General features: G+C 40.2%; 1 protein-coding gene across 5 annotated transcripts in view; it reads left to right on the forward strand.

Moving 5' to 3' along the window:
* The window catches only part of RBM6 (RNA binding motif protein 6), a 106895-nt gene that overhangs the window by 42674 nt on the left and 36673 nt on the right, over positions 1–27548 (forward strand). For 4 of the 5 annotated variants that reach the window (XM_029241646.1, XM_029241643.1, XM_029241644.1 and 1 more), the window contains one exon: positions 4761–4834. The exons of the other annotated variant lie outside the window; for it this stretch is intronic. Coding sequence is in view for 3 of the 4 variants with exons in the window: in XM_029241643.1 (XP_029097476.1) it covers positions 4761–4834 (74 nt within the window). In the remaining variant the exon portion in view is untranslated. The remainder of the gene's footprint in view (positions 1–4760; positions 4835–27548) is intronic. 5 annotated transcript variants of the gene reach the window in all.

The following is a 27548-nucleotide window of genomic DNA, read 5'->3' on the forward strand; positions in this document are numbered from 1 at the left end:
CTGCTCATCTCATTTGCCTAAATAAAAATCTTGGTGTATAACTGTTATGAAAACAGGGCTTGGTATAGACTAACAGTTGGCTTGAATGATCAAGGGCCATGTTTGTCAGCATCACTGAGTCAGCTTTTCTAGGGACAGAGACTAAAGAATTAGTTCTGGGATTGGATATTATTTATCAGGGCTTTGTTTTCTGTACCTTGTTTTCCCCTAAGCACCTGGTTAGCTATTATCACAGATACTTTTTTGGGGAACAGGCAACCACATGGTTAATGAAGATGGAGAAGAATTGAAAATTTAATATTACCTTTATAGATTTCCTTCCTTTGCCTTGTTCTCATCCTTCTCAACTGCAAAAAAAAGTATAAGGAGCATTCACATTTCTATGAGAAATCTATACATTTAGGTTAGAAAATGGAGAAAGATATGCTTTTTAATAGTCATACAAATAAGCCACAAAGACCCATCAGCCCACCAGGTTTCTTCCCAGCATGTGATGATGGAAGAAAAAGGTAATAAAAGAGATTTTTTTATTACTCTTTTTAGGTGAGAATTTGTCTGTGGGACTGTTAACACTGAGTTTACCATCTTGATGATTCCAGATGGTTCCTAGCAATTCTGAATGCAAGGTTGGTTGGTAGTCTTCAGAACATTTAGGTCTCTGAGTGGAACATCTTCTGTGTCTACTAGAACTTTTTCTGTGAATTATAAAATTACATTTGAGAACTAAAGGAAAAAAATCACAATTATCTCAATACAACCACTGTAATCATTTTTGTTTACAGTTGTGTCACATTACATCATTTTCAGATTTCTGTATATTCACCTGTGCTTGCTCAACTCCTCTCCCCTACCCCACACCCCATTTTCCCTCTCATGGAGTGAGCATGAGAGGTGGGGGTGTGACTCGGCTATGACTTCAGGTGGTCTCTCCAGTTTTCTCTGAGTATGAGTGTTCACTATGCTGGCTGTGATTCTGTCATTTAAAGTGATATATTTTTCATACATTATGGCCCTTAAATGCAAGCCAACCTCTTCATCTGGTGTCAGCCAAAAGAAAAGTGATCTGTTGCGACGCTGGAGGAAAAACTGGCAGTGTTGGACTTAACCTATATTGAGAGATGGTATGTTGTTCTTCACCTTGGGGTGTTCAAGTATGATATTGAAAATGCATGGTTTTCATCTCATATGCTGACTTTTGTCTCTGACCTCTGAATTAGATGCAACTTCATTGTATTTAATTCTAGTTCTTTTTCCTATACACATTTTATATAATTGTTCTCAATTTTAAAGTTTTAAAAATATACTATATTCAATATACTATATCAAGTATCTTATCATATTGTAATTTTTATAGCCATCATTTACAACAAGACTTTTGGGTTTTTGTCTTTTCAGAAGAATTTTGATAGCCAGTATATTCAGTCCATGAAAGTGAATGCTTTCTAACTTGCACAGTCAGGCCCACTCACAATGGTTCTGCCATAGATATTTTAGAATAAAAATAACTGTTGTGCTCAAATTTCAATATTTCTTAACTATAGACATAGTCTTATCTGTGCTCAGGCATGTGGGATCCTTTCTGTGATTGGGCTCCGTGGAGGTTGGAAATCAGATTAATTTATACAGTGTAGTGGTTAATAGCATCAATTTGAATCTGGACTGACTGGGTTTGAAGCCAGGTATTGCTCCTTACCATTGAGGTGATTTTGAACAAATTGCTTGTTCCTTCTTTGACTGCTTCCCCATGATGGGTAAAATGAGGTTAATAATATTTACCTTATAGGATAGTCATGTGAGGGTTAACTATATGTAAAATATTTAGAATACAGTCTTGCACCTACAAGTGCTTTGTAAATATTACTTGGTATCATCACCTGTTTTGGCAATTTATGAAAATCCTTATAGTACAACTCTGAGTCTTGGACACACAAAATGCTTTGGATCAAGATTTGGTCCTTTTTAATTTTTATTTATTTATTTTTAAAGTTTTAGGTATTATAGTTAAACTTTTTTGCTTTTTCTGGCCACACTGCATGGTTTGCAGCACATTAGTTCCCTGACCAGGGATCAAACGTGGACGCCAGCAGTGAGAGCACCAAGTCATAACCACTGGACCGCCAGGGAATTCCCTAAACTTTAAATTTCTGTTTTTGTTTGATAAAGTTTCAGGCAGAAGAAGTTGAATGTTGGGCTTATAAATTTAAATATTATATCTGAAGTACATTGTCAACATATAATATCTCAGGAATGTATAGAGATGCTATTAGATGCTCATTATGTCTCCTCTAGATGCTCATTATGTCTCCTCTAGTATCTTTTCCTTTGCAGTGACATTAGTATCAAAGTCTGTTTGTTCTTTAGCAAAGTATGAATGTTGCTATGAATCCTTTCTTTTTCTGCACATAGATTCCGTGTGCTCCTCTGGGCCACAATAGTTACTTTAAGAACAGAAAGGAAACTCAGGGCTTTGCCAATTTGGTGTTGGTGTTCTGTGTTTTTCATTTTGGCAGCTATGGAGAGGGTTTGCTTTCCACACATCTGGATGCTCCTTTGACAATGTTCTGTAGAGGTAATCAACACACTTGAGAGTATATCTGCTTGTTCTGTGGCTGCCCCTTTCTGATTGTGGACATACATTTGAATGTTTACAGTAGATACTTGGTGATAAAAGGCACTTTAGTTGCTTCTGCTCTTCTGCAGTGTTTCCCAAGAACACTCAGAGCCCTTTACAAAATGCAAAATGTTTTATGTATGAGATGTTCACTGAGTTGAATCAAGAAATCCACTTGAAAGGAAATATGTAACAGAACAATTTCTCCTGTTAATAGGGTATATACAAATGCATATACTGTTTCTCTAAAGCAGTTTCATTTCTCTAAATAGTTACTAATTAGAGAAGACTGATTTTGTTGTGGTAAGTTTAAATAGAGATTCCAGGGGTTAGTTCTAATCTGTGTTGGTCAAAGCTGTGAAATCAGGTAGAAAGTCTGTCCACCTAAGGGGGTGCTGAGATTTCTAGTAGCTTTCTTTTCTTCCTGGTCATTTCCTATAATTCAAAGGAAGAATCAAATTATACCATTGTAACATTTCATAATGAACTTGGAGTATGTAACAGATCTAAAGCCTTACCTATATCATAATAAAACATTTCAGGCCATTCATTCCATGTGACAAGGGATCCAACCCATTTCACCAAGTTTGGTCTGTTTTTAAGTTATATTTTCTCTTGCCCTAGCTTTTTTGTTGTTGTTTTCCTTTTCCTTTTTTTTTTTTTTTTTCTTTTTTTGGCCTTTATTACCTTGATTCAATGATACCAGTTTTCTATTATTATATATACTTTGTGCTCAAAATTGACCTAGGTTTTGTGTGGTTTCTCTTTCCCTGAGTTTTATTTCTTTTTTTAAAAAAAATAAATTTATTTGTGTCTTTTAAAAAATTTTTGGCTGTGTTGGGTCTTTATTGCTGCACGCGGGGCTTTCTCTAGTTGTGGCGAGCGGGGGCTACTCTTCATTGCGGTGCGCAGGCTCCTCATTGTCGTGGCTTCTCTTGTTGCAGAGCACGGGCTCTAGAGCTCAGGCTCAGTAGTTCTGGTACATGGGCTTAGCTGCTCCGCGGCATGTGGGATCTTCCCGGGCCAGGGATCGAACCCGTGTCCCCTGCATTGGCAGGCGGATTCTTAACCACTGCACCACCAGGGAAGCCCCTGAGTTTTATTTCTTATTTGAGCAAATCACATCTTTTTCTTGGTGTTCCATCTGCACAGTGTCACTCCTAAAGATGAACTTCTTTATCCTGTGAGGCAGTAGAGTGGAGGAAACATGGAAGCCACTTGTGGAGCATTGCTTTAATAAGTATATTTTTGTAGTCATATGGTGGCAGTATCAAGGAAATTATAGGATGGGGTTAGTGTTAGAGTTTGTCAGCTTGTAAATCCCATGACTTCCCATCTCATGGGTCACGAGAGTCACAAATGACACTTGCTCAGGAAAATGGTGAAGGGTGTTTTGTGCTCTGATGGTACATACAATTCTTGAACATGTACTGATTGCTAACAATTCCTGTCTCTCCCCCAGCCTACCCCAACTTTGTGCATAAGCACAGTTTTGGACCCAGCCATTTGTACTTACTTATGCTTTTACACCTTCTTCCTTTCATAAAGATTTTAGCTGGCTTATGACTTGAGTTGAAACAAGGAAAAAAAGAGGAGACCTGATATGGTCTGTCCCCTGCCAACCAGAAGCTTCCTGTGGTATATAGTTGCCTCAGTCTGTCAGCACTTCTGTCTTTGAAGGTGGTTTCTGCTTGATAAGTGGTGACTATTAGTATAGCTTTGAGATAATTGCTTCTCCTTCCTCTCTCGGTATACATTTTTTTTTCCAGATACTTTCCTGTTCTTGTTGACCTTGTTTTTCCAGAAGACTCAGCCTGTGGTTAAAATGTTTCGGGTCCCCCTTTGAACTTTCTGTGCGATTACCCAATTCTGGGGCACCCTCACCAGATCAACAGTACTAAAGAGGGCAAAGAATCTTCTTGGTTAATAGAAAAGGCCATTTTGGAATGACTTTCTAAGTCCAGAAACATCCAGACTTTCCTTCAGTACTTTTTTCTGTTTGGGGTAGCAGCTTTGCCTAGTACAGGGGAGGGGGGGGGCATGGGGAGGGCTTGTGTTTAAGGGGTTCAGAAACAGGGGATTTAAGTGTGTCTTTTGTGTTTTCAAGGCACTAACACCACTCCCGTCTGTATTTAAATGCTGTCCCCAGGTTACGACTATGGCTATGTCTGCGTGGAGTTTTCACTCTTGGAAGATGCCATCGGATGCATGGAGGCCAACCAGGTTGCTTTATACTTCGGTCAAATGATGCTGGAAGGATATATTTTTTATGTATGGGGAGGGAGAGCTTCAAATGATTAAACTTTGGAAAGGTACCAGAAATCTGTATTTGGAGCATACCACATTCCAACCAGGAGAAACTTTAAAAGAAGCTGGGAAGGTTTCTTTAGAAGAGTTAATGGGCACAGAGTATATTTTTAAAAATAGCATTCAGTTGTAGTTGCACCATATTCCAAGGACAGTAGATGGAAAAAGATGACAGGTCTGGAGTGCTTCCCTTTGGGATGTGACTGAGCTTGGGATCCAGATGCAAAGAATGATCCTTGCCTGTCTGTGATCTGAAGGAACTTCCTGGCACAGGAATTCTAGGTCAGTACTTAACACCCAGACCTAGGGTGAAGACCACTGATGGCAACTCCTGTGGCACTCAGGTCCTGCCTGCAAGTGCTACTTTTGGAAGAGGGCCAAGGGGGAGAAGAGAGTTAGTTGTTGATTGTTGGGGTCTTTTGCATTCATCATTGTTCTTTGCAAATTGGGGTTTCGTACTCAAGTTCTTAGCTGCATATAGTCAGAGCTGGTGAATCTGAATCTGTACTTACCTTATGTTTGAAACACCTAGATGTATTTAGCTTGCCACCTAGAACTGTCATCTGGGTCTTTAATTGAACGCTGCCTGGTAGTTTTGGGAGGAATTATGAAATGGATAGAATCCTTGTCATCGTGTTTCCTTGGGGAAAGTTGTTTTCTCTGTGGTGTGTTAGTTCCTCCATCTGTAAAGTGGGAGAAAGAAGCTTAGTGATACAGTTTGATTTTTATGTACCCACTGCCTGTGCTTAACATTGTGATTGCGATGCACCCAGAATCTTAAAAGAAGGCTCTGCCAGAGAAGAGTAGTATTGCATGAGAACTGTTTCTCTTTCATAGCCGAATGCCCTTTCATCAGCTTTGTTCCATTCAGCATGGCTCATCACACTTAACTTTTTCCCTTCTTTGACCATGTTCCCCCTTTATGGCAATGGAGATGACATGCTCTAAATCCTCTGGGATCAAGAAGTAATTAGAGGAAACTTGATGTATCCATTCCTGTTGTTAGTAGTATAAATACTGTTAGATCCTCAGAAAACGACTGCAGTAGGACTATATCCCCTTCACAGAGTTCTCGTTGCCTGATTTGTTCAGTGTCCATCATTGAGTCAGTCATTTAACAGATACTAATTATGTGTCAGAAAATGCTATCTGCCAATATTTGGAGAGAGGAATAAAGTCCTAGTCTGTATGCTTATGGTTGATTCCATTCTAGCAATCTGTCCTAATTTGAGAACATTCATTTAATTCATAAGCATCTTGTCTTTATCAGTGAGTAATCTTTAAATCCTTTGCCACTGTACTAAAGAATATTGTGAGTGGTAGAAACATAAATGGGGAGCCATGGCAGATGCCATTTCTTTAGTATCATTCTCCGAACTGTGTGTTTCTCCTAGAGGGATGTTGCTTTTTATCAGAGCTATATAATCTTAAAAATAACCATATTGTGTCTTAACTGCCTCTTCCTTCTATCCCCCAAAAAATCCTATCTAAAGTATCCAGCCTCCTAAAGAGTAATGTCAAATAGAACTAGGGCAGCCTTCTTTAAAAATAAGGATTATCATAATGCTGGATTTCTGTTAGAGGTACATCTAGAAAAATGTTCATTTACACAAGCAGTGTCAAGGGGGTGTGGCCTATAGACATATCTCCCCCCACACTTCCCACCCATTCTTTGAACACTCTCCCAGATCCCTCATGAATGACCTTTGCCCAGTGAATAGGACACCAGAATAAAGCAGGAGCAAGGCCAGAATTTTTCTAGATGTGAAATAGAATGTCTTGACGGGTAACCATGCTCTTGCATATGTCACTCTGTGCAGGAGAGCAAATAAGAGACAGCCTCTGTCTTCTAGGACCTTATAATCTCATACTAAGAAAGGTGACAGAGATTATGTGGTACTCATGGGTTCCATAGAGTGTTCTCTCAGATAAACTCCAAATTCTGTCCGATAACATTTTCAGTATTCACTGGAGTTATTTCTTTTTTGTTTTTTTTTGGTTTTTTTGCGGGACGCAGGCCTCTCACTGCTGTGGCCTCTCCCGTTGCGGAGCACAGGCTCCGGATGCGCAGGCTCAGCGGCCATGGCTCACGGGCCCAGCCGCTCCGCGGCATGTGGGATCTTCCCGAACCGGGTCACGAACCCGTGTCCCCTGCATCGGCAGGCGGACTCTCAACCACTGCGCCACCAGGGAAGCCCTGGAGTTATTTCTTAATAAGATATCACCATATCCTTTTTCAGTCAACCCGATTTCCTAGATTTTTATTCTTCCCCTAGCCATGGGACAGAGGTCACACTGCTAACACTGCCATGCAATAGAATCCTCTCGCTGAACTGCATAGACTTCATGACCCAGTCAGTATTCTTCTAATAACCTTTACCACAGCTCAGATGTGTACAAATCATTCTGATGAGAAAAATTTTGAGAATGGAATATTCAGGGGGATTTTTGTAATTAGGTAGTATAGCATAGAAAAGAGGAGTGTAGCTTCTATAGTCAGATGTTACTTCCTAGCTGGGTTGCCTCTGGCAAATTTCTTAACCTCCCTTGGCCTCAGTTCCCTCTGTTACCAGTACCTCATGGGACCCTGGAGTGGATTAAATGAGATCATGCGTTCACGAGTGCCTGCTGTGTACTAGGCACCTTTCTGGATGCTGGAGATGCTGCAGTAAATGAGACAGATTATATAACTTCTGTTTTAGTGATAGAAGTCAGAGCATAAGCAAGTAGACAAATTTAAAATAATATATGATAATGCTAAGTGCTATAAAGATAATGAAGCAGGGTATTGAGAGAATGCGTATGAGGGCAGTTTTAGACGAGGTGGTTAGGGAAACTTCTTGAGGAATAACATAGAATTTGAGTAGTGACTCTTGGTGCATAATGTATACAGAACACTTAGCATAGCATCTGATACCTAGTAAGCATTTGAAATTAGACAGTCGTCTCCTCCTCCTCCTCCTCTTCTTCTTCTTCATGTCAAGTAATTTCCAATCATAATTCCGGGAAAAAAATTTTTATATCTGGATTTTCCTTAAGGAAATGGATGTGGATCAAGCTCCCAATAACACAGCAGTTTAAAATCTTATGAGAGATATAAGAATGTGAGGGATGAAGTCCTTACTCCTTGGAGTAAGGTGCAAGTGTTTGTGGAAGATGTCTATTCATCCATTCTCCTTCCGTCCAAGTTTTACTTATAGACAAAATTAGTATGAATTCTGAGTCACCATCTACAGGGCACCTTTGAGTAGTCTGTGTATATGCTTCTGAGGAGGGTTCTATGAAATGCTTTGGGTTGAGATTTTTATAACTCTTCACTATCCTGACTCTTGATGTGAAATGTCTTTTATTTATCATTGACTGATACTTATAAGTCTGGGAAAGGGGATAAAGGAGCCTTCTGTCAGCTTGGTTTGTCAGATATTGTGGGGTATGTGTGCATAATGAGGTTGTTCAGGATGATAACTAAGGCCCCTCTAGCCCTTTCCCAGTGCCTTAATGGAGACATCAAACTAATAGGATGCTCTGCAGCAGTACTGAGCATGGTGGCCAAGGGGACTCATCAGGGCATCACTTAGCCAGCAGCTGTCTGTCTGGGAAAGTAATTTCCTACAGAGGTCTGTCAGCTCATACCTTCACCATCTCTGTCTAGGAGAAGTATAAAGCCAGCAAACACTGAGATGCAGAACCTTTTATTCTGTCCCTTCCTGGGAAAGGTATTTCTAGCAGTGTCATATACCCTTGGCTTTCTTTATTGTCCAAGTCCCTGAGGATTGAGAGCGACTATTATCTCCTTTCTCTTTGTGTGCCATTGCACTGGGACTTGGGGAGGGGAGTAAGAAGCATTGTGTTAGAATATCTCTCAGTGGTTGCCCAGTTGTGCTAGTTCTCTCAAACCATTGTCATTTGGTCTGCAGCATTTTATTTTCTCAAATTTGCAGGTATGATGTTTGTTGCCTATTTCTGTTTGACCAAATAGTCACTAAAGTGCCCTTATAAAAGGGCTCTGGGAGAATAATTCATTTCTCTGCAGTTTTTACTCAACCTTATTAGCATCAGTGACCTTCTTTAACTAAAGATGACTTGGCTACATGACAGAATCAGCCTGACTTTATATAGTGCAAGGGAAAAGGATGCTGTTATCACCTAACATGAAAATTCCTTCAAACACTGGCTTTTTCTAGTATGTGGGATGAAGACTGTAGAATACATGAAGTTTTATGAAATAGTGTTTTTTTGTGTCAACAAACTTAAGAGAGTTTGAGTTTTTGAAGATACCAGGACGGCCAGGGTATTTCTGAAGGTATGTGAAGGAAGCCAAATCTTAAATGGGATCCGTCCTTGTGATTAAAATGAGATGGATAGGGAACGCTTATGTTTTGGGGGATGGGAAAGACTTTGTTGAGGCCATGATGGAAAAAATGAGCTGAGACTCAGTTTGTTGGAATCTTATTTAAGTTGTTAGCAATATTGTATGAAACATTTCAGTACTTGAATTGTGTGCTTTCCAGGTAACAAAAAAAAATAATCTTTATAAATACCTGCAAGGCTGTGGCATTGCCTAAACCCTCACCCTAAAACTACTTCACTGAAGAGAATGTGGCATCCTGGCCAGAGCTCAGCTGTATAACTTGTGGCTTGAGTCATGCCATTCTTTCTGGAAATCTCAATTTCAGTACCCTCTCTTGAGTGCCCTCAGTAGAGGTATTGGTGGGAAACAGAAAGGAAAATGAATTCTAAAATGTGTGTAAATCAACAATTGAAGATTCTCACTCACCGGAGAGTTGGGGAATTCTGGAGAATTAAAAATGATTTTAAGGGGGCTTCACTTGTGTCGCAGTGGTTGAGACTGAGCTCCCAATGCCGGGGGCCCAGGTTCAATACTGGGTCAGGGAACTAGATCCCACATGCATGCTGCAACTAAGAGTTTGCATGCCACAACTAAGGAGCCCGCCTGCTGCAACTAAGACCTGGCACAACCAACCAAATAAATAAATAAATAAAATATTTTTTAAAAATGATTTTAAGGATTGATGCTCTGATTATGCAGTTTGGTTACCTGTCCAGTGATTGAGTCTTGGCTGGGCACCAGGCAATATATCATAGTAGTTAAATATATGGACTCTGATCTCCATCCAACTAGCTCAGTAGGTAAATACATGGACTCTGGAGGCAGACTGCTCAGGGTTGCTTCTCAGCTCTGTCACCTTCTACTGTGTAACTTGGGCAAGTGGCATAACATAACATCTCTGTGTCTCAATGTCTTCTCATACTTCTAGGGATTAAATGAGTTAATGCATGTAAGGTGATTCGAACTGGGCCTGGCGTGCAGTGAACATTGAGTGTTTGTTATTAGCACACAACTTCTCATCTGACTGGACAAGAAAGTCCTAAATTATAGCAGCTCCAGTTTTGGCTTCATGGAGTATATGGTTAAAAAGAGGATTTGGTGGCAGTGTCCAGGGGATTATTTTTACATCAACAGTACTTCTTATTTAGCCTGCTGATTGGGACTGATTATCAGGTCTTTCTAGGTGTTTCTCCTGCCTCAGTGATCAAATCTTAAATTTTCTCAAGAGGAAGTGCAAGAGACATACCACATGTGGGGCATGGAGTATGGTTAGACCACACTGGGAATCTAGCCTGTGACCTTAAAACCCTAAACTCTGGTAACTAGCCACTGGCGTTGCCTATCTCAGATTTTTTCCAATAATTGTAAAAGGTACTCTAAACTGGAGTCAGTTTAGTTTTCTTGAATTTGAAAAGTAAATATTTATCATTTGGCAGTTTTAAGGGAAATTTCCAATGTGTCTCCTATAATGAGGTTTATGATTATTTTTGTTACACATGGTTCATTTCTGTGGTTGGAAGAAATTTAGTTCCTAATTTGTTCTAAATTGGGCATGTGCCTGTATATTTTAACCTTGTGCTTTGTTGTTGCCATATTTCTTTCAGCTTGTATTTCTTTTTTAATTAATTAATTTATTTATTTATTTTTGGCTGCATTGGGTCTTCGTTGCTGCACGTGGGCTTTCTTTAGTTGCAGCGAGCCGGGGCTACTCTTCATTGCGGTGCGTGGGCTTCTCATTGCGGTGGCTTCTCTTGTTGCGGAGCACGGGCTCTAGGCATGCATGCTTCAGTAGTTGCAGCACTCGGGCTCAGTAGTTGTGCCTTGCGAGCTCTAGAGCGCAGGCTCAGTAGTTGTGGTGCACGGATTTAGTTGCTCTGCGACATGTGCGATCTTCCCAGACCAGGGCTCGAACCCGTGTCCCCTGCATTGGCAGGTGGATTCTTAACGAGTGCGCCACCAGGGAGGCCCCCAGCTTGTATTTTTAGTTAATGTTTGACTTTTTATAAAAATGGGATTGTGCAAAGTGCTAATTTTGGAACTTGATTACAGACAGTTATTGAAAAAAAACAAGCAGAATTTGTATAATTCTAACTAACTAGTACAGGGGTTATACAAAGGCACAGTTCCCTTTGTGGTCTTGGTTATAGCTTTGGTTTATGACTTTGTATACCTCCAGACAGTATAGTGTTAAGAGCACAGACCGGTTTAAGATTCCAGCTTCATCAGTTCCTAGCTCTTGTAACTTCTGAAGCTCAGTTTCCTCATCTATAAAATGGAGGGATAATCACAGTACCTACCTCAGAGCAATTGTGAGATTAAAGTATGTAATGTATGTGAAGTGCTTGGTATGGCAGCTAGCATATGGTATATACTCAGTAGTACAGGGTGATTCTATAACACTGGACTCTACTTGGTTGCCTTCCTTTTTCTTGGCTGCTTATCTACCTCTTGGGACGCAGAGATGCCTGAAAAGTGGAGGCAGTGCTTTGGGTGGCAGCTAGATCTTTGACAGCCAGTTCCGTGGTGCTGCACAGTGTCTCTCCCATGAAACTTGGGGTGTCTGGACTGAAAGTTAAAGAGGCTGGGTAGCACCTGTCTTGACAGTGTCTGAGGGATGAGTGCACAGGCATCCAGGCATGTGAGGGCAGACGATCATGGCCATTCCAGCACTCATATGGTGGAGAGCCTTGTTTCTGAATCTAGCATTGCTGGTAGTTCTGTCACAGAATTCACTTAGGCCACAGGTGGCATTGAATGTTTATTGGGTGTCTTCTCCATTCAAGTTGAACTTGGAGGTTATCATGTGTCTTTGTGTCTCCGTTCTCCACAGGGCTAATTGTTCAGATGTTGTCATTCTGCCCTCTGGCTCATTTGTATGTGAGCTAGATACATAAATACGTGTCTATGTAATGTGTATTATATATAATATGTACATATTTCTTGTTAAGAGTATTGATGGTATGACTTTGATAATCATGGATAAGCTTATCTAGATTAATAATTATCTTTGGGACTTCCCTGGTGGCGCAGTAGTTAAGAATCCGCCTGCCAATGCAGGGGAAAACGGGTTCAAGCCCTGATCCGGGAAGATCCCACATGCCGTGGAGCAACTAAGCTCGTGCGCCACAGCTACTGAGCCTGCACTCTAGAGCCCGCGAGCCACAACTACCAAGCCCACGTGCCACAGCTACTGAAGCCCATGCACCTAGAGTCTGTGCTCCGCAGCAAGAGAAGCAACCGCAATGAGAAGCCGGCACCACAACGAAGAATAGCCCCTGCTCGCCACAGCTAGAGAAAGCCCATGCACGGCAATGAACACCCGATGCAGCCAAAAATAAATAAATGTATTAAAAAATAATTATCTTTAATCTCTCATGGTGAGATTTAGTAATGCTGATGTTGTATACTAATGATACATATTTTACCAAAATCTATGACCAAGTGAAATTTGTATTTAATCTGTATGAACACCGTTTCCAAAGGAAAATATAAAGAGAAAAAGAGGTCTATCACAGAAAGTAGATAATTGGTTACCAGGTTCTTATAGAGAGGGGGAAAGCAAGAAGGAATAGTGAGTGACTGCTAATGGGTAATAGGGGCTCTTTCTGAGGTGGTAAAAATGTTCTAGTATTAGTTGGTGGTGATGGTTGACCAACCTTGTGAATATACTAAAACCCACTGAATTGTACAAAGTACCAAAGAAGAGTGAATTTTATGGTATGCGAACTATATCTTAAGTTTTAAAGTCTTTAAACTTAGCGTGGAATTTAGTTCAGGCTCCCAGCCTGACGGGAATGAATCCGGGTCTAAAATAAAATACAGATTCACTTACAGAAAAAAAGGTGGTATGTCAGTTTGTCTGGCAGCTAGAGATTTAAAGCTTTGATCGTAAAATGTCTGAAGAATTTCTTTGTTAATGGTATCTACATGCCACAGAAGAACATTTAAACTAAATGTCTGAAAGGTGATGGATGGAATTGGTAACAAGCCACATTTGAAGTGGCCACGTAGCTTGTGCACAGTAGTTGCTCAACACAGTAGTTGCACAGTAGTTGCTCAGTAGTGCACAGTAGTTGCTCAGTACAGAGTGGGCTTTCTGTTTTAGTATCCACACAGTTAGAAATGAAAGGGGAATTCCCTGGCCGTCTAGTGGTTAGGACTCAGCGATTTCACTGCTGAGGACCTGGGTTCGATCCCTGGTTGGGGAACTAAGATCCCACAAGCCTCACGGCACAGCCCAAAAAAAGAAGGAAAAAAAGAAAGAAAGGAAAGGACTATTTTGAAGTATTGATAGATTTGAAATGAAAGTGCCGCTGGGAAATCCTTGGGCTTTTTTTTTTTTTTTTTTTTACAGAGACAACATTCCTGTAACCGAATGCTTTGTAGGTACCAACATGGATCTTTCCTGGTTTCCTGGGATTGTTAACCAAAGCTCAAAACTGGAATGTGGGTAGAGAAGAACAAACCACTGCTGAGGGAGGTTCCCTCCCTGTATCTTTCTCATAGGCTTCTTTTCGGCAGTTTTTTTTTTTTTTCTAATTCTTTTTTTGGGGGGAGGCTGCGTTGGGTCTTCGTTGCTGCGCGAGTGGGGCTACTCTTTGTTGCGGTGCCCTGGCTTCTCATTGCGGTGGCTTCTCTTGTTACAGAGCACAGACTCTTAAGAGTGAGGGCTTCAGTAGTTGTGGCATGTGGGCTCTAGAGCGCAGGCTCAGCAGTTCTGGCACATGGGCTTATTAGTTGCTCCACAGTATGTGGGACCTTCCCAGACCAGGGATTGAACCCATGTCCCCTGCATTGACAGGCAGATTCTCAACCACTGTGACACCAGGGAAGTCCCTTTTCAGCAGTATTGACACTGTAGCTGTCACCTTTGACCTCTAGTACCAGAGGGTCACAGAGGTTCTTTTTTTTTTAAAGAAAAAAATTATTACGATAATTTAAGTATCATAAAATTCACCCATTTTAAGTATATAATTCAGTGATTTTTAGTAAATTTACCAAGTCGTGCAACCATAAAGTGATTTCAGACTTAAAGAAAAGTTGTAAAAACAGTACAAAGACTTTCTATGTGATTTGTACACACAGTCCCCAAATGTTAACATTTTACCACATTTGGGTTTTTTTGTTTTTTTTTTTTTAATTTGTTTATTTTAAAACATGAAACCCAAGCTGAATAGAAACCACAGAAATTACATTGACGAGATTTTTAGTATTTGCCAAGAAAAATAAAGCCCCCAGAGAAATAAAAATCAAACCCCAAACCCAGTTAAAAAAAACCAGAAACACAGTGGCAGCACATGCAGCCATGGCCCTACGGAAGCTGGAGAATGCCAAGCGATTCAGGCCTCAGTTCCTCGCTCAGGATGCTAAATCACTTTGTGGAGGGATGCAAGGACCAGGAGAGAAACCTGGGAGGGGGAGTCTTAACAAATGCAGAGATTTTTGAATGATCCCTTCTCTTGAAGAGGCATCATTTAACTTGTCTTCCCATCACACCCCCTCCGTTGGTGGTTTGAGGTACTCTTTGGTTGGGGAAAGTAAGTAAATTTCTGGTGGGTTGAGTGGATGCTTTGGAAAGTGATGAGGGCTTAAGCTATCTTGTCAGCACTCCCAAGAGGGTCGGTCCCCTGCTGGGCAGAGCTGAGGTTGGGGGTTGGGGTTGGAGGATGGGAAATAGGACCAGATTCAAATCTCCCACTGCTGCACACTGTAAGGTTTTTGTGGGGCTTAAAAAAAACCCAACAAATGTTTTCCCCTGTGAGAGAGCTGGCATTTGGATGCCTGATACACAAAGAAGGACTTGTGTGCTAGCTAGCGTTAGACCAAGAAGCAACAGCAGCCAGGGGAAAGGCAAAGCAAGCTTACATCCATTGGCCTGATGTTTTTTTGTAATACAGTGGTTCTTAACAGTGGGGAGAGGGCGGGGGTAAGGCAGTTTGGATATCCTTTTCTCGCCTCTCCAGCCACTGGACATTTGGCAATATCCAGAGACATTTTCGGTTGTCACTACTGGCACTAGTGAGTAGAGGCCAGGGATGCTGCTAAACATCCTACAACACACAGGACAGCCCCCGTAGTGAATTATCTGGCCCAAAATTTTAACAGTGCCAAGTTTGAGAAACCCTGGTATAAGGGGACGGGAGTTATGGTTAGCCATAGAGAGGATGACCCAACTTGCCGTGGGTTGACTTTTTTTTTTTTTTTTTGCGGTACGCGGGCCTCTCACTGCCGTGGCCTCTCCCGCTGCGGAGCACAGGCTCCGGACGCACAGGTCCAGCGGCCATGGCTCACGGGCCCAGCCACTCCGCGGCACGCAGGATCCTCCCAGACCGGGGCACGAACCCGTGTCCCCCGCATCGTCAGGCAGACTCTCAACCATTGCGCCACCAGGGAAGCCCCATGGGTTGACTTTTAATGAATCACCTTTCTCTTTACCTTCCTCCTGGTCCTAACAGAATGGGGAGTGGTGGGTGGGGTTAAGAGTGTAGTGATAGAGTGCAGACATGGCTCCTGCCCACCCTCCAGACTGCCAGTCACAAGCCTAGCCTGTGCCCTTGGGGTAGGAGCTTCAGAATGAGACCTACTTGATGTATTGCCCAGAATAAGTTCTTTAAAGAACCAAAGGGTTTTTTGGGGTTTTTTTTTTTTTTTGGTTTTTTGTTTTGGCCATGCCGCGCACCTTGCAGGGTCTTAGTTCCCCTACCAGGGATTGAACCTGGGATTGGCAGTGAAAGCTCCAACTCCTAACCACTAGGCCACCAGAGAACTCCCCCCCAAAGGTGATTTTTAGAATCAGTCTGAGAAGTGACTAAGATATTCTGTTATCCAGCAGACATACCAGCTAGATATGGGGCTTGAGGGTCAGCAGATCACGCACATTTGATAGCAGTTGCTAGAAAAACAAGTTGAGAATTGCCTAAACAGATTGTATTTCACTTGTCAGTTTTCCAGGGAGTATTTAAAATATGGGTGCTGATTTTCATAGCCCTTGGTTATAGTGTATCAAATATTGGAAGCCAAATGAATATCTTTTCATTTGGCTTTATTTTGGAAGAAGGTTTCACAGAGCCTTATAACTGGAGCCAGCATGTTGAACTAGTTATAGAGACTCAACTCAAAGTAAAAGATGCATATATTTTATCTTAATATAATAGCATTTTACTGTAAATGGGACATACCCTCCTGTGCAAAACTGGTTGGTCTGTCTGGAATCATGTTGGATATATCAGAAACAACTCATTTTAACTTTTGTTAACATGGTGAATACTGAGCTCTTCTATGTGTAAGACCTTGGACTAAGTAGTATACATTTTTTAATGAAAAAATGGACATGTCTCCTTATGGTCTAGTGGGGTGACACTGTTTAAAATTTTTTAATTTTTAGAACTTTTCATTTTGAAATAATCTCAGTCTTTCAGGGGGGTACAAAGTAGTGGAAGGAATACCAGTACTCTTCAACATTTCATAATCATTAAGTTAACATAGATATAACATTATCTAATATACATAACTTTTCCGATTTTGCCAGTTGTCCGCTAATGTCGTTTCTCTGGTTTAGTATGCAAGCCAGGATCGTATGTTGTATTGAGTTGTGATATCTCCTTTTATTCTCTGTGACACTCCTCAGTCTTTCTTTGTCTTTCATGGCCTCGACACTTTAGAAAAGTACTGGCAGTTATTTTGTAGGACATTTCTCTGTTTGGATTTGTCTGTTTCCTTGTGATTAAATTCAGGTTATGCATTTTTTGGCAAGAATACCCCAGGAGTGATGTGTGTCTTTCCTTATATATCATCAGGTAGCACATGGTTTTGTCCTATTACTAGTGATATTAAGTTAGACCCCTTGGTTAAGGTGGTGTTTGTCAGATTTCACCACTGTAAAGTTACTATTTTCGGTATAATTAACTTACTATTATAAGTTATAATTAATTAATTATAAATTATAATTAATAAGTATTTTGTGGGGGCATACTTTGAGATTATAAATATCCTATTTCTCAGCATGCCTTTTTCACTTAATAATTTTAGCATCCATTGATAGCTTTTGCACATAAAGTTACTACTGTGGGTTTTTATCTAAGGGCAATTTTCTATTTCCATCATTTCTTACACATTTGTTAGAATTCGACTATAAGGTTGAACCATCCCATCTCCCTTATTTTATGTAGTGAATAGAACTAAAAAATACGGTGTATACACACATATGCATTTTTATATCTATCTGTGTATATATATTAAAAACTATGATTTCATGATGTTATAAATTCCAATTCTAATCCAATATCACAGAGTTCGTTCTAGCTTTACCTCATTCCTTATTTGTAATTCTTTTTGCTAATAGTAAAAATCCTGGCTTTCATTATCCACAATATGTTTACTTATTTGCTCAATCCCAGAGTATACATAAAGTAGTTTCAGATTGTTAATTCATCCCCCTGTGAAAAACTAGAATCCAGTATTTGGGTACAGTTCTTTTTGTCTTTAGCCTGAGAGTATATAGTCAAAATACTGTTTCCCAAAGTTAGTTAGGGTGGTTCTTCACCACCTCACCCACTCTTCTGTGTGGTTGTTACTCATTTTACTGTAGAAAAAGTAGAAAACACAGGTTAAGAGAAAAGGGTTAGTATCTCCAGTGATCTCTATATTGCTTTTTATTTATTTATTTTTGGCTGCATTGGGTCTTCGTTGCTGCACGCAGGCTTTCTTTAGTTGCGGCAAGTAGGGGCCACTTTTCGTTGCGGTGTGCAGGCTTCTTATTGTGGTGGCTTCTCTTGTTGGGGAGCACGGGCTCTAGGCACGCAGGCTCAGTAGTTGTGGCGCATGGGCTTAGTTGCTCTGCGGCATGTGGGATCTTCCTGGACCAGGGCTCGAACCTGTGTCCCCTGCATTGGCAGGCAGATTCTTAACCACTGTGCCACTAGGGGAGCCCTATATTGCTTTTTTTAAAAAAATAAATTAATGGACTTTGTTTTTTTAGAGCAGTTTTAGGCTCGCAAAAAAAATTGAGCATCCCACCTCCAACACGACACCCACAGCCTTCTTCACCATCCACTGTGGTACACTTATTAACAATCAGTGAAACAACATTGATACATCATTATCAACTCAAAGTCCATAGTTTACATGAGGGTTCACTCTTGGTGTTGTAGATTTGTGAGTTTGGACAAATTGATAATGACATATATCAACCATTATAGTACATGCAGAGTTGTTTCATTGCCCTAAAAATCCTCTGTGCTTTACCTGTTCATCCTTTCCTCAATGGTTGCTGGGTTGCAAACCCCTAGCGACCGTTTTCTTTTTACTGTCTCCATAGTTTGTTCCAGAATCTCATGTAGTTGGAATCATACAGTATGTAGCTTTTTGCAGATTGGTTTCTTTCACATAGTAATATGCACTTGCTAGTAATTGTCTTCTTTCACTTAGTAATATGGATTTAAGTTTCCTCCATGTCTTTTTGTGTTTTGATAGCTCTTTTTTTTTTTGAAGCTCTGAATAATACTTTATTGTCTGAATGTACCACAGTTTGTTTATTCATTCACCTAAAGGGCAACTTAGTTGCTTCTGAGTTTTGGCAGTTATGAATAAAGCTGCTATAGGATACATCCATATGTAGGGTTTTGTATGGGCATAAGTTTTCCATTTATTTGGGTAATACTAAGGAGTGCAGTTCCTGGATTTCACGGTAAGAGTATGTTTAGTTTTGTAAGAAACTGCCAAACTGTCTTCCAGAGTGGCTGTAGCATTTTGCATTCCCACCAGCAGTGAATGAGAATTCCTATTGCTCCACATCCTCACCAGCATTTGATGTCAGTATTCAGGACATTCTAATAGCTATGTAATGGTGTCTCATTTTAATTTGTACTTCCCTGATGACATAGAATGTGAGCATCTTTTCATAAGCTTATTTGCCAGCTCTAGGGTTCTGCCCCACCCCTCTCCACCCGCATTGTTCTTTAGCAAGTAGAAGAGGTTCCCATCTATTCTAGTTTGCTGAGAGTTTTTATCATGAATGGCTGTTGGATTTTGTAAATGCTTTTTCTGCTTCTATTGATATGACCTTGTAATTCTTTTTTATTTGTTTTAGCCTGTTGATGTGATGGATTATATTAATTGATTTTTCAAAGTTGAACCAACCTTGCATAGCATACCTGGAATAAATTCCAGTTGTTTATGGCATATAATTCTTTGCATACATTGTTGGATTTGCTTTGCTAATACTTTGTTGAGGATTTTTAAATCTACCCTCATGGGAGATATTGGTTTTTTTCTTGTAATATCTTTGTCTGGTTTTAGTATTAGGGTGATGTCTGCCTCATAGAATGAGTTAGAAAATGTGTCCTCTACTTCTGTCTTCTGGAAGAGACTGTAGAAAATTAGTATAGATTCCTTAAATGTTTGGTAGGCTTCATCAGTGAACTCATCGGGGCCTGGTGCTTTCAGTTTTGGAAGATTATTATTGATCCAATTTCATTAGTAGATATAGACCTATACAGATTGTCTTTTTCTTCTTGTGTGAGTTTTAACAGGTTGTGTTTTTCTAAGAATTGCTCCTATTCACCAGGGTTATCAAATTTGTGGGCATGGAGTTGTTCATAATATTCCTTTGTTATCCTTTTATTGTCCGTGAAATCAGTACTGATGGCCCCTATTTCATTTTTGCTATTAGTAATTTGTATCTTTCTTTTTTTTAGTTAGCCTGGTTAGATGTTTATCCATTTTATTGATATTTTTAAAAACCTAACTTCTAGTTTCATTGTTATTTCTCTATGAATTCTCTGTTTTCAGTATCATTGATTTCTTTCCTTATTTTTATCATTTATTTTGCTCTTTTTGGATTTAACTTACTCTTCTTTTTATAGTTTTCTAAGGTGGAGGTTTAGATTATTGAGTTTAGATCTTCATTTTTTCTATTATGTGCATTCAGTGCTATAAATTTCCTTCTGAGCACTGCTTTCCCTGCATCCCACAAATTTCAACAAGTTGTGTTTTCAGCTTCATTTCGTTTCAAATTTTAAAATAAAAGTTCTCTTGAGAGATTTCTTCTTTGATCCATGTGTTATTTAGAAATGTGTTGTTTAATCTCCAGGTATTTGGAGATTTTACAGCTGTCTTTCTGTTATTGATTTCTAGTTTTATTATGTTGTGGTCTGAGAACATACATTTATAATTTCTATTTTAAATGTGATAAGGTGTGTTTTTTGGCCCAGAATGTTGTCTGTGTTAGTGAATGTTCCATCTGAGCTTGAGAAGAATGTGTATTCTTCTATTTTTGGATGAAATAGTCTATAAACATTGAATAGATTATTGCTGTTATTTTGATGTGTACCCTTCCAAATTTTCCTATGTACATATCATCCATAACCTTTGTATTTACAAAGTAGGATAATCTTGTACACATGATTTTATAACCTTTTCTTTTCAAGTATTGTGGGCATATTTCCTTGTCATTAAATACATTTTTATCATATCACTTTTAATGGCTCTGTAATGCTCCATAGTATAGATTACCATGATTTAACGAGTTCTTCATTTGATATTTTGAGATTATTTCTTTATTTTATTAAAGAATGCTATGATGAGTCTCCTTGTAGCTAAATAGTCATACATCCTTAATTACTTCTTTAAGTTAATTCCTCCAGGTAGACTTGCCAGATTAAGAGGTAAGCATATTTTATGACTTAATAAACATAGTCAAATTGCCATCCAGAAATTTCCTGATTTATTTTTTACCAACAGTGTTTGAGAGTACCTGTCTTCCCTGCATCCCAACGGGTGCCAAGTGTTAATAACAAAATATTTTTATTGAGTGGTGGTACATGGATGTGTGTTATTGTGTTCTCTAACTTTCTGTGTGTTTGAAATATTTCATAATTTAAAAAAAAAATGTTGCCCATGTAGCAAAGAAGGGAGTGATTTAATCTTCTGTCTTAGGTTATTAGTGAAATAGAATGTTTTTACATTTGATTACTAGTTATTTGTATTTCTTTTGTAAATTGTTGGTTCCTGATGAATATTCAGCTAAAAGTGAAAAAAATAGGACATCTTAGTTACCCTGTCTAGTCTTAAGGGATATCTATTAGACTTTTTGAAATGTTGAAAATAGGTATATTACCTGAATATGACATGGGGTTTCTCAAAACTTTATCCCTCAGAAAAGAGAATCCTTTTTTTTTTTTAAGCAGGCAAAGAAATTTAACACAGTTTTGGTGATTATTCCAGGGTTATAATCTCAAAAATAAAAAGTTGGATAACATGTTTAATAAAACAAGTATTCAAATTCACTTACAGGACCATTGAAAGAATTGACTATTGTAGTTTCATGCCAAAAAATACTCCTGGCTTACGATAAACTTCCCCACAATAACATTATTCACAGATTCAAAATGTGGTATATCTTCTTAAAATTTATTTTATTGAAGTTTAGTTGATTTACAATGTTGTGTTAATTTCTGCTGTACAGCAAAGTGATTCCATTATACATATATATATACATTCTTTTTCATATTCTTTTCCATTATGGTTTATCACAGGATATTGAATAGAGTTCCCTGTGCTATACAGTAGGACCTTGTCATTTATCCATTCTATATATAATAGTTTGCATCTGCTAATCCCAAACTCCCAATCCGTCCCTCCCCCACCCCTCTAGCCCCCTTGTCAACCACAAGTCTGTTCTCTATGTCTGTGAGTCGGTTTCTGTTTCTCTCTCTCCCTTTTTTTTTAATTTGGTTGTGCTGGGTCTTAGTTACAGCAGGCGGGCTCCTTAGTTGTGGCATGCGAACTATTAGTTGCAGCACGCATGCAGGATCTAGTTCCCCAACCAGGGATCGAACGTGGGCCCCCTGCGTTGGGAGCGCAGAGTCTTACCCACTGGACCACCAGGGAAGTCTCCCAACATGTTTTGATTGAAGTGAAGACTTGCTACATAAAGCATTTATTAGCATTATCAGCAACTCCAAACAGCATGATGTGTATGTCTTGGGCTTAGGTTGTACAAATGGTTCCCTTTTTGGAGCACATCATTTTAATTGCCATCAAATTTGCTTAAGATATACCACATTTTGTGGGCAGAAGACCTAAATAGACATTTCTCCAAAAAAGACATACAGATGGCTAACAGGCACATGAAAAGATGCTCAACATCACTAATTATTAGAGAAATGAAAATCAGAACTACAATGAGGTACTACCTCACACTGGTCAGAATGGCCATCATTAAAAAAATCTACAAATAACAAATGCTGGAGAGGGTGTGGAGAAAAGGGAACCCTCCTACACAGTTGGTGGGAACATAAATTGGTGTAGCCACTGTGGAAAACAGTATACAGGTTCCTCAAAACCTAGAGTTGCTATATGATCCAGTAATCCTACACCCGGGCATATATCTGGATAAAACTATAATTCAAAAAGATACAAGCACCACTCTGTTCATAGCAGCACTGTTCACAATAGTCAAGACATGGAAGCAACCTAAATAAGTGTCCATTGACAGAAGAATGGATAAAGAAGATGTGGTACATATATATAATGAAATACTACTCATCCATAAAAAAAGAATGAAATAATACCATTTGCAGCTACATGGATGGACCTAGAGATTATCATACTAAGTCAGAATCTAAAATATGACACAAATGAACTTTTTGTGTGTGTGTGTGTGTGTGATACGCGGGCCTCTCACTGTTGTGGCCTCTCCCGTTGCGGAGCACAGGCTCCTGACGCGCAGGCTCAATGGCCATGGCTCACGGGCCTAGCCGCTCCGCGGCATGTGGGATCTTCCCAGACCGGGGCATGAACCCGTGTCCCCTGCATCGGCAGGCAGACTCTCAATCACTGCGCCACCAGGGAAGCCCAAATGAACTTATTTTTGGAACAGAAACCGACTCACAGACATAGAGGACAGACTTGTGGTTTCCAAGGGGGAAGGGGAGTGGGAGAGGGGGGGAGTGGGAGAGGGAGGGATGGACTGAGAGTTTGGGATTAGCAAATGCAAACTATTATGTATAGAATGGATAAACAACAAGGTCCTGCTGTATAGCACAGGGAACTCAGTATTGAATATCCTTGATAAATCATAATGTCAAAGAATATGAAAAAGAATGTATATATATGTATAATGGAATCACTTTGCTGTACAGCAGAAATTAACACAGCATTGTAAATCAACTAAACTTCAATAAAATAAATTTTTAAAAAATGATGTGTTTGGACTTCCCTGGTGGCGCAGTGGTTAAGAATCCGCCTGCCAATGCAGGGGACATGGGTTCAAGCCCTGGTCTGGGAAGATCCCACATGCCGCGGAGCCGCTAAGCCTGTGCACCACAACTACTGAGCCTGCACTCTAGAGCCCGCGAGCCACAACTACTGAGCCTGTGTGCCACAACTACTGAAGCCCATGTGCCTAGAGCCCTGCTCCACAACAAAAAGAAGCCACCGCGATGAGAAGCCCATGCACCGCATCGAAGAGTAGCCCCCACTTGCCACGACTAGAGAATGCCAGCGTGCAACAACGAAGACCCAACGCAGCTGTAAATAAATGAATGAATGATGTGCTCTAGAGAACTGCTAGATGACCTAAAATGGCTCTGTTGGTGATTAAAAATGCAGCATGTAAAAAGCTTGAATAAAATAGAAGTGTACAAATGGAAGGGGTACTGTCTCTAAATCATTATTTCTTCTCTCTCTTCTTTGCTTTTTGAAGTATCACGTACTTACAGTAAAGAGCAGAGATCATAAGCGTACTATTCAGTGAATTGTCACAAGTTGAATACACATATTGTCTTAGTTTGGGTGCTATAACAAAATATCATAGACTGGTTACAGTACTTAAATAGTAGAAATTTGTCACAGTTTTGGAGGCTGGAAAGTCCAAGATCATGGTGCCAGCCAGTATGTTTCCCTGTGGGGGCCCTCTTCCTGGTTTGCAGATTGCTGCCTTGTTGTGTATCCTCACATGGTAGAGAGAAAGATTCTCTCGTTTGTCTCTTAGAGTACTAATCTCATTCATGAAGGCTGTACCCTCATGACCTAATTACATCCTACCTCCAAATACCATCACATTGGGGATTAGGGCTTCAACATATGAATTGGGGTAGCGGGGTGGACATAAACGTTCTGTCCAAGGACCTATGTAACTGCAGCCCAGGTTAATAAACAGGATGCTGCTCCATGTGAAGAAGCCTCTCCTGGCCATTAATCTTTCTCCCCTTCCCAGAGGTAGTCACTGTCCTAAGTTGTCATTCTGTAGAGTCCTTTGACTCGCTTTTGATCCTCATGTATATGGAATTACACATGATGTGTTCTTCTACCTGACTTTTATACTGAGTATTGTTTTTAAAATTCATTTTGTGTTTAAGTGGGATGTGTTCATTTTCATTGTTGTATGGTCTTTCAGTATGAGAACATACCACAGGAATTTCCCTGGCAGTCCAGTGGTTAAGAATCCCCCTTCGAATGCAGGGGACACGGTTTCAACCTCTGGTCGGGGAACTAAGATCCCACATGCCACAGGGCAACTAAGCTTGTGTGCCACAACTACTGAGCACGGGCCACAACTAGAGAGCTTGTGTGCCACAACTACAGAGCTCACGTGCTCTGGAGCCTGCGTGTCGCAACTAGAGGGCCCTTAAACTGCACCTACTGAGCCCGCGTGCCACAGCGGAGAATCCTGCATGCCACAACAAAGATCCTGCCTGCCGCGACTAAGACCCAGTGTAGCCAAAAATTAAATAAATAAATAAACAAACAAATATTTAAAGAAAGAAAAAGAACATACCACAATTTATTCATTGGTTCCACTGTCAAAGAACACGGAGGGTTGGGTTTTGTTTGTTTTTTTTTCCATTTGGGGCTATTTCATAGTTGTTACTTCTCTTGGTGAATAGGTACACTCATTCCTGTTAACATATACCCATCGGTGGACTTGGATTTTGAGTGTATCCTCAGTCTGTCATCTAGTAGTTTAAACTTCATTGATTGCTGCCTAGATACAGTCATTCAGTAGCTGCTGAGCTCCTTGCTGTGTTTATATGCCTGCCAGTGTATAGGTATTGGGGGTACAGTTGTAATTCAGACCATGTTGTTTTATAATTTAAACATATAAAACTAATTAATAAATTAAGTAAACATTTGGCTATTTCATATCCCTAAAGTTTACTCATTCAAGGTTGGTCAAATTGGGCTTCCCTGGTGGCGCAGTGGTTGGGAACCTGCCTGGCAACACAGGGGACACGGGTTCAAGCCCTGGTCCGGGAAGATCCCACATGCCACGGAGCAACTAAGCCCATGCACCACAACTACTGAGCCTGCACTCTAGAACCCGCGAGCCACAACTACTGAGCCCACGTGCCACAACTACTGAAGCCCGTGCACCTGGGGCCTGTGCTCCACAACAAGAGAAGCCACCATGACAAAAAGCCCGCACACCGCAACCAAGAGTAGCCCCCGCTTGCCGCAACTAGAGAAAGCCCACGTGCAGCAATGAAGACCCAATGCAGCCAAAAATAAATTTATTTAAAAAAAAAAAAAGGTTGGTCAAATTGCCTTTTGCAGCCAAAAATAAACCCAGTGCAGCCAAAAATAAATAAATTTTTTAAAAAAAAAGGTTGGTCAGATTGCCTTTTGGCCATCTTTTTGTTGGGAAAATGGATGTTCCCTTCTAGTTAGAGTTCTCTAATTTTCAGTTATATATGGTCATTGGGAACCAGAGCTTTGGGCAAGAATTGAGGTGTGCTAAGGAGGATGAGTGTGGCAGTGGTATGCACAGTTAGAGGAGAAAAGGCTGGGGGCAGAGTACTCAGTGAGAGGCTGTGGGGTGGGGACAGGTTAAGTGGGCCAGGATATGGCAAAGAGAGAGGAATGAAATAACTGAATGTCTTTGTTCTGGCAATAGTCTTGCAGCCCTGAAAGCTTTTTTTGTTTTGTTTTGTTTGTTTTAATTAAGATATAGTCCACATATCTTAAAATTCACCGTTTCAAAGTGTACAGTTTAAGTGGCATTTAGTATAATATATTCACAGAATTATGCAGCCATCACCACTATCTAACTCGTGAACATTTTCATCACCCCAAAGGAAACCTGCACCCATTAGCAGTTGCTCCCATTTCCCTTCACCTTTCCCTGTTTCACGCTTTTACCGTCCACTAATCTACTTTCTTTTTTTCTTTTTTCGGCCGTGCTGTGCATGGCATGCGGGATCTTAGCTCCCAGACCAGGGATCGTACCCATGCCCCGTGAAGTGGAAGCATGGAGTCTTAAACACTGGACTGCCAGGGAAGTCCCCTAATCTACTTTCTGTCTCTATAGATTTGCCTGTTTGAGATGTTTCATATAAATGGGATCATACACTTTTTTGTGACTGACTTCTTTCACCTAGCATAAAGCTTTCAAAGTTCATTCATGTTGTAGTATGAATTAGTACTTCATTTCTTTTTATAGTTGAATATTCCATTGTATGGTTGTAACACATTTTCTTTATCCGTTAGTTAGTTGATAGACATTTGGGTTGTTTCTACTTTTGGCTATTATGAATAATGCTACTATGAATATTCATGTACAAATTTTTGTGTAAGCATACATTTTCAGTTCTCTTGGATGTATGTCTAGGAGTGGAAATGCTTAAGTTTTCAGGTATTTTTTTCAAGAGCTTTCTCCAAATGGATTAGGCCCTATATTGGAGTGGTGTGTTATTGAAAACATGGAATACTCACAGTTCCAATGGCCAGGTTTCAGTTCTGTTTTGGATGCCTTTGGGCATTCATGCTGCCATTTTGAATTCTCCCTTGGACTATGGATTGTTTTTTTGTTGTTGTTGGGTTTTTTGTCTTGTTTTGTGTTGTTTTGTTTTGTTATTTTCAGCCAGATGCCTCAGGGCGCTTGTTGCCCTGGACATAGATCAGCCTTTGTTATTTGGGTTTTGAGCATATCCAGGATTTGCAGTTGATGGTTGAACAGCTAGTTTTCTTCTTTCCATTCCTTATAGGTTCTCCTTCTCATAGTCAACTGTTAAATGGCACATTTATTATTTCTGCCTGTGCATCTGATAATGCTCAGGTTGTCTAATTCCTGAGGTTTTTTTTTTTTAATAAATCTATTTTATTTATTTATTTTTGGCTGTGCTGGGTCTTCGTAGCTGCATGGTCTGGACTACTCTTCGTTGCAGTGCACGGTCTTCTCATTGCAGTGGCTTCTCTTATTGCAGAGCATACGCTCTAGGCACACGAGCTTCAGTAGTTGTGGCACATGGGCTCAGTAGTTGTGGCTCACGGGCTCCAGAG

The sequence above is a fragment of the Monodon monoceros genome, unplaced genomic scaffold, assembly GCF_005190385.1.
Source record: "Monodon monoceros isolate NGI ecotype Baffin Bay Population unplaced genomic scaffold, NGI_Narwhal_1 Super_Scaffold_3, whole genome shotgun sequence".
NCBI lineage: Eukaryota > Metazoa > Chordata > Mammalia > Artiodactyla > Monodontidae > Monodon > Monodon monoceros.